The 7,921-nt window shown below is 40.6% G+C and overlaps 1 protein-coding gene across 1 annotated transcript; it reads left to right on the top strand.

Moving 5' to 3' along the window:
• The first annotated feature begins 4,791 nt into the window (after window positions 1-4,791).
• LOC139392387 (type-4 ice-structuring protein-like) lies at window positions 4,792-7,198 on the top strand. The gene is made up of 4 exons (XM_071140346.1): window positions 4,792-4,824; window positions 6,079-6,145; window positions 6,499-6,610; window positions 6,958-7,198. Exons 2-4 carry the CDS (start codon window positions 6,097-6,099, stop codon window positions 7,157-7,159), a joined length of 363 nt encoding a protein of 120 aa, XP_070996447.1. The 5' UTR covers window positions 4,792-4,824; window positions 6,079-6,096; the 3' UTR covers window positions 7,160-7,198.
• Window positions 7,199-7,921: the final 723 nt, after the last annotated feature.

Below are 7,921 nucleotides of genomic sequence, written 5' to 3' on the forward strand. Positions count from 1 at the left end.
GCAACTTTTCAGGGAACCACCGATAAACCACCGATAAATCCACGATAGTTGAGAATTTCAATGAGCATTTTTTCTACGGCTGGCCATGCTTTCCACCTGGCTACCCCTACCCTGGTCAACAGGGTTTCTGCCTTTCTAAGGTCTTCGAAAGCCAAGTTAACAACCAGATCACCGACCATTTCGAATCCCACCGTGCCTTCTCTGCTCTGCAATCTGGTTTCCGAGCTGGTCATGGGTGCACCTCAGCCACGCTCAAGGTCCTAAACAATATCATAACTGCCATCGATAAGAGACAATACTGTGCAGCTGTCTTCATTGACCTGGCCAAGGCTTTCGACTCTGTCAATCACAGCATTCTTATCGGCAGACTCAACAGCCTTGGTTACTCAAATGACTGCCTCGCCTGGTTCACCAACTACTTCTCAGAGTTCAGTGTGTCAAATCGGAGGGCCTGTTGTCCGGACCTCTGGCAGTCTCTATGGGGGTGCCACAGGGTTCAATTCTCGGGCCGACTCTTTTGTCTGTGTACATCAATGATGTCACTCTTGCTGCTGGTGATTCTCTGATCCACCTCTATGCAGACGACACGATTCTGTATACTTCTGGCCCTTCTTTGGACACTGTGTTAACTAACCTCCAGACGAGCTACAACTCTCCTTCTGTGGCTTCCAACTGCTCTTAAATGCAAGTAAAACTGAATGCACCCTCTTCAACTGATCGCTGCCTGCACCTGCCCACCTGCCCGTCCGTCCAGCATCACTACTCTGGACGGTTCTGACCTAGAATATGTGGACAACTACAAATAACTAGGTGTCTGGTTAGATTGTGAAATCTACTTCCAGACTCACATTAAGCATCTCTAATCCAAAATTAAATCTATAATCAGCTTCCTATTTCGCAACAAAGCATCCTTCACTCATGCTGCCAAACATACCCTCGTAAAACTATGACTGACTATCCTACCGATCCTTGACTTCAGCGATGCCATTTACAAAATAGCATCCAACACTCTACTCAGCAAATTGGATGCAGTCTATCACAGTGCCATCCGTTTTGTCACCAAAGCCCCATAGCCTATCCACCACTGCGACCTGTATCCTCTCGTTGGCTGGCCCTCGCTTCATATTCGTCACCAAACCCACTGGCTCCAGGTAATCTATTAGTCTTTGCTAGGTAAAGCCCCGCCTTATCTCAGCTCACTGGTCACCATAGCAGCACCCACCCGTAGCACGATCTCCAGCAAGTATATTTCACTGGTCACCCCCAAAGCCAATTCCTACTTTGGTCGCCTTTCCTTCCAGTTCTCTGCTGCCAATGACTGGAACAAATTGCAGAAATCACTGAAGCTGGAGACTAATATCTCCATCTCTCACTTTGAGCACCAGCTGTCATAGCAGCTCACAGATTACTGCACCTGTACATAGCCAATCTTTAAATAGCCCATCCAACTATCTCATCCCCATACGGTTATTTTTTTTTTGCTCCTTTGCACCCCAGTATCTCTACTTGCACATTCATCTTCTGCACATCTATCACTCCAGTGTTTAATTGTTAAATTGTAATTTTTTCGCCACTATGGCCTATTTTTTGCCTTACCTACCTTATGTTACCTTGTTTGCACACACTGTATATAGACTTTTCTATTGTGTTATTGACTGTATGTTTGTTTATTCCATGTGTAACTCTGTGTTGTTGTTTGTGTCGCACTGCTTTGCTTTATCTTGGCCAGGTCACAGTTGTAAATGAGAACTTGTTCTCAACTGGCTTACCTGGTTAAACAAAGGTGAAATTCCCCCCCCCCCCCCCCCAAGGGCTCGAGGGCATTGCACGAATTAACACAGTCTGTGATTAACCCAAGGTAAATCTTACTCTAAGACGCTGGACACATCTGGGCACAGGTTACATGCAAACGCAGCTAATCTTTTGAGACTTTGATTTCATCTGCCTTTCGATGAGGGATGCAGGGAGTGTTTGTGTGTAAATTGCTCAGCTAACTGGTTGCTTTGTCATGTTAATCTTCTCCCAGTGAAAGCCTCTGATGATGTTGTGCATGGAATGTATATGAATGAGCATAGCACTGCAAAAGTTATTTCTCTACAAATGTTACTTAGAAATGTTTGTGGAGAAATTCCTCCCAAGATAACTACAGAATCCTGAACAATTATTCAAAATGTAATATTTATGAATAACAAACATTAAGAACACTTGATCTTTCCATGGCATTGGCTGACCAGGTGAATCCAGGTGAAACTCAATATTAGAAGGTATTCCCAATGTTTGGTATACTCAATGTATACTAATATAAAATGTATAGTTATACATACAGTGCCTTGCGAAAGTATTCGGCCCCCTTGAACTTTGCGACCTTTTGCCACATTTCAGGCTTCAAACATAAAGATATAAAACTGTATTTTTTTGTGAAGAATCAACAACAAGTGGGACACAATCATGAAGTGGAACGACATTTATTGGATATTTCTAACTTTTTTAACAAATCAAAAACTGAAAAAAATTGGGCGTGCAAAATTATTCAGCCCCCTTAAGTTAATACTTTGTAGCGCCACCTTTTGCTGCGATTACAGCTGTACGTCGCTTGGGGTATGTCTCTATCAGTTTTGCACATCGAGAGACTGAATTTTTTTCCCATTCCTCCTTGCAAAACAGCTCGAGCTCAGTGAGGTTAGATGGAGAGCATTTGTGAACAGCAGTTTTCAGTTCTTTCCACAGAGTCTCGATTGGATTCAGGTCTGGACTTTGACTTGGCCATTCTAACACCTGGATATGTTTATTTTTGAACCATTCCATTGTAGATTTTGCTTTATGTTTTGGATCATTGTCTTGTTGGAAGACAAATCTCCGTCCCAGTCTCAGGTCTTTTGCAGACTCCATCAGGTTTTCTTCCAGAATGGTCCTGTATTTGGCTCCATCCATCTTCCCATCAATTTTAACCATCTTCCCTGTCCCTGCTGAAGAAAAGCAGGCCCAAACCATGATGCTGCCACCACCATGTTTGACAGTGGGGATGGTGTGTTCAGCTGTGTTGCTTTTACGCCAAACATAACGTTTTGCATTGTTGCCAAAAAGTTCAATTTTGGTTTCATCTGACCAGAGCACCTTCTTCCACATGTTTGGTGTGTCTCCCAGGTGGCTTGTGGCAAACTTTAAACAACACTTTTTATGGATATCTTTAAGAAATGGCTTCCTTCTTGCCACTCTTCCATAAAGGCCAGATTTGTGCAATATACGACTGATTGTTGTCCTATGGACAGAGTCTCCCACCTCAGCTGTAGATCTCTGCAGTTCATCCAGAGTGATCATGGGCCTCTTGGCTGCATCTCTAATCAGTCTTCTCCTTGTATGAGCTGAAAGTTTAGAGGGACGGCCAGATCTTGGTAGATTTGCAGTGGTCTGATACTCCTTCCATTTCAATATTATCGCTTGCACAGTGCTCCTTGGGATGTTTAAAGCTTGGGAAATATTTTTGTATCCAAATCCGGCTTTAAACTTCTTCACAACAGTATCTCGGACCTGCCTGGTATGTTCCTTGTTCTTCATGATCATTCAGAGATCCTCACTGAACTTCTGGAGAGAGTTTGCTGCACTGAAAGTAAAGGGGCTGAATAATTTTGCACGCCCAATTTTTCAGTTTTTTATTTGTTAAAAAAGTTTGAAATATCCAATAAATGTCGTTCCACTTCATGATTGTGTGTGTCCCACTTGTTGTTGATTCTTCACAAAAAAATACAGTTTTATATCTTTATGTTTGAAGCCTGAAATGTGGAAAAAGGTCGCAAAGTTCAAGGGGGCCGAATACTTTCGCAAGGCACTGTATGTATATTGTAAAAACTACATGTAGTTTCAGTTTGAAATTCTTGATGATGTTATACTCAACATTTGTACCCAATTATGACAATCCTCACCAAGTGTAAAATGAGACAAATATTGAGTACACAATAGTATGTATTGTAAGTATATAATCGTACAGAACTTAAGTTTCTGGGACTTCAATTCAGTAATGTTTCAGTTAGGTCATAGGTCATATTTTACCCTGCAAAGTCTCTATTGTAGGTACATTTTCTCCAGTCATCCCCAAATGTCATCCTCCATATTAGATAGAAGGTAACACACTTTCTATATCTCATCTTATGCTGCACACCATTTCTAGAAATGTTTTATTTCTTTCTTATGTCATGGAAATTGACTAATATATTCCATGGCTTGGAACTAAGTAATATTGATAGATTAACTTGGATTTATTCAATATGGGAACATTTAGAAAATGAATCTGTGTATTCATAGATGACCTGTTTTAAACAAATACACACACAAGAATTAGAACAGCAAACATAAACAGTTAACATGTGATTCACACGTACAGTCTGAAACAGCTGAACAGTCATCTTCAGGCTGACCCCTGGACAGTACTGTGGCTGCCATGTTTCCATACTTTTGCAATTCTTGTTGTGTTTTAACAGCTTGGTTGTCATTCTCTCTGTTTTGTTGTTTCTTGTGATGAAATGTCCTGTGTATGTTTTCTTTAATCCGATGCTTTGACAAGACACCTACTGCGTTTCAGCAATCAGCACTCCTTCGCAGGAGGGGAACTCTTGGACTTTAGAGTGGATTGCCTTGGTGGCAAGCTGAGCAGCAAGGGTCAGCCTGCAGTCACATGCTAGCACAAACATCCAATGATAGTCCTGTACTTCAACCTACGCTGCCAATGGGTCTGCGTCTGAGGTGGGCCTTATCATTTCTGAAGGACTATAAGACGTTTGGGAGGCCCAACGAAAGATACCATTCGATTTAAACTGTCCTGCAACTCAGGTGAGTGGTCCCGTTTCTTTCTCTGCCAAGGAAATCTTATGCTTGATGCGGTAAAACGTTTGTTTTTCTTGCAATATGTTGTTTAGTAGTGAGTCAGGTGTCTGCAAAAATGGGCATTCAATTATAGAGGGACATTCCTTCCCAACCACATTGTAAGCTGCTCATTTAAGCAGTATTGCTATGAGCAGTAGTTTAGAGAGTGATCTTTAGAGTGCTCGATAGATGTTTCATTACTGTTTTCCAAGAGGTAAACTGTCGATGTGAATCAAGATGATTCTTCTCAGGGATTTCAGAAAGGCAAATTAAGATGTAAATCAAAACAGAGTCCATGTCTAATTCAATTCCAAATTTGCTCAGACAGTCAGAACATGCAATTTCCTAGGGAGTCGGGGTAATGGGCATTTGGCGAACTACATTACTATTCAGACAATTTATTATGATATGAAATCTTGCTGATTTTAAATCTTCTTGAATTAACTGAGTTAAATTGAACTGATCTCAAACCTGCCACCGAGTGCACTTGTTTGTTATGCCAAGAGAAAAACCTTGAAACTACAAAATGCTTTAGAGACCGCCATCCTTCCATTCGGCAGTGGTGGAAAAAGTACTCAAATGTCATACTTGAGTAAAAGGAAAGATACCTTAATAGAAAATTACTCAAGTAAAAGTGAAAGTCACCCAGTAAAAGAACCTTAAGTAAAAGTTTAGAAGTATTGGGTTTTAAATGTACTTAAGTATAGTGATGGAAAAAGTAATAATTTGTCATATTTGAGTAAAAGTAAAAAGTACATGCGACAGACCTACATCAAATTCCTTATATTAAGCAAACCAGACTGCACAATGTTATTGTTTTAATTTAAGGATAGTCAGGGGCACACTCCCACACTCAGACATAATTTACAAACGCAGCATGTCTTTAGTGAGCCCGCCTGATCAGAGGCACTAGTGATGACAACGCTGAATTGGATCACATTGCTGTCCTGCCTGACCATTCAAAATGTAACAAGTACTCTGGTGTGCCAGGAAAATTGTATGGGATTAAAAAAAACATATTTTCTTTAGGAATGTAGTGGAGTAAAAGTAAAAGTAGTCAAAAATATAAATAGTAAAGTACAGATGCAGCAAAAAATGACTTAAGTAGTACTTCAAAGTCATTTTACTTAGTTCATTTACATCACTGCCATCCAGTGATCAAACCACGCCTCCACAGACCTATGAGGTCAAGCTAATTCTACCACTCTCTTCTCTCCTTAGGTGCCCTACTCAACAGCCATGAAGTTCTCTCTTGCCGCCCTGGTTGTTGTGCTTGCTCTGGCACATGGTAAGAGAAAGTTTTTCATATCTGAAAGGTTCACTCTGTCTTTAGTTTCTCCCCTGTGGTAGCATTCGGAATTAAATACACAATCGCGGCTAAAAAAAAAGAATTTAAAAATCACATATATTTCATTCTGTATGTGGTTCTATAACTGCATTTCACATATGTGCAATATATAATATAATAACAGTGAGAGATATGCTTGATATGGAAATGTTATATTCCAGAGTTGGTGGATTTATTTTTAACGGCTGTATGTGTAGAGGGTCTTGTATGTGTTGTTGTATGCTGTATGGGCATAAATGGTTTGTGTACAATGTGGGCCTCTGTTAATGACGTTACCCTCTGGCTACCCCTAGGAAGCCAAGCAGCACAGTGCCCCGAGGCTGAGAAACTGACACAGTACTTCCAGGATCTGTCAGCTCAGCTGACCTCCACCACTCAGGAACTGGTGCAGAAGATCCAGTCAGAGTGAGTGACATTTTTTTTTAACTATTACATTATTTGATACACTTTTGAAGAACCAGCCCTTCCAACCAAGTCCTAAATAAAAAGTTGAAGAAAAAACACAAGTCATCCTCATTCTACTGCCTTATAATTTACAACAAAGAAACAATGAAGGGAGCAGCCAAAAGCAATGCAAAATAATGGATGTAGGGTCAAAAATAATATACACAAAAATTAGATGAAAAAAGGCCAATGGCCTGCAAAAGCATTAACAAGCAATGTGTTTTGATCCTATTTTTCAATAATATGTTTGGCACTACCTTAGTTTATATTGTATTCAGACCACTAATCACCCACTCCCTTCCGAACAGGACCTTCTTAGAGGATGGGAAGGCCCAGCTGCAGCAGATCCAGGCCAAGCTGGCACCACTGGCCGATGACATGCAGGCCCAGCTGAAGCCCCTGGCTGAGAACATGCAGGCTCAGCTCAAGCCTCTGGTCGACAACGTCCAGGCTCAGATAGAAGACCTCTTCCGCAAGGTGATGGACCAGACCAAGGCACTCAGCCAATAAAGCATCTCTTTTTCAACAACCTGACCCTTTTGGACCGAATCAACACAATTACAAGAAGCCAAAACCAGTCCACCAAGAATTGGAACCAGACAAACCTTCTGTTTAAGTCATTTGAATTTGTGCCAAGACCAATGTTGTTGACATGCAAAGACAGACAGTAGTAATCTGGAACATCATTAAAACTTGTAAACTGGTCCTGTGGTCTCTATTGTAATTTGTTGTCTATTCATTTTCACAGAAATCAGTTTCCAATCATACATCCCTTAGCATGTTTGTTTTGTGTCTGATTATTGAAATCGGCTTCATTTCTCAATTTAGGAATTATAGTTTCAATAATAACCCATTTTACCTCATCACTACCAACCCATTCTCTCAATAAAAAAATCACTACACTTCCCTCTTTATTTATTTGGACAGTGAAGCTAAATGTTTAAATTTGGCGCTCTGCTCCAGCATTTTGGATTTGAGATCAAATGTTTCATATGAGGCGACAGTACAAAATGTCACCTTTTATCTGAGGGTATTTTCATACATATCGGTTTTCCCGTTAAGAATAAAAAGAAGGGAAGAACCGGATTGTGGCTACATGGTATACAAACAACTACAGACGGAAGTGAGGCATAAATCGTCAAAATGTTAGTTTCGCAGAGAATTTGAGCATTTTAACTAACCCTAAACCTAACCATTGTTTTAACCTTAACCTAATTATCCTAACCTGCTACATTAAGTATCCTAACCCACTGCGTAAGTTCTCCTCTCCTA

The sequence above is a fragment of the Oncorhynchus clarkii genome, chromosome 32 (genome assembly GCF_045791955.1).
Source record: "Oncorhynchus clarkii lewisi isolate Uvic-CL-2024 chromosome 32, UVic_Ocla_1.0, whole genome shotgun sequence".
Taxonomy (NCBI): Eukaryota; Metazoa; Chordata; class Actinopteri; order Salmoniformes; family Salmonidae; genus Oncorhynchus; species Oncorhynchus clarkii.

Bases quoted from the DNA above. Each gene is read 5' to 3' on its own strand.
- LOC139392387 (XM_071140346.1), top strand. From the start codon at position 6,097: ATGAAGTTCTCTCTTGCCGCCCTGGTTGTTGTGCTTGCTCTGGCACAT. The intron at 6,146-6,498 runs GTAAGAGAAAGT...GGCTACCCCTAG, and splicing joins TGTGCTTGCTCTGGCACATG to GAAGCCAAGCAGCACAGTGC. The intron at 6,611-6,957 runs GTGAGTGACATT...CCTTCCGAACAG, and splicing joins GTGCAGAAGATCCAGTCAGA to GACCTTCTTAGAGGATGGGA.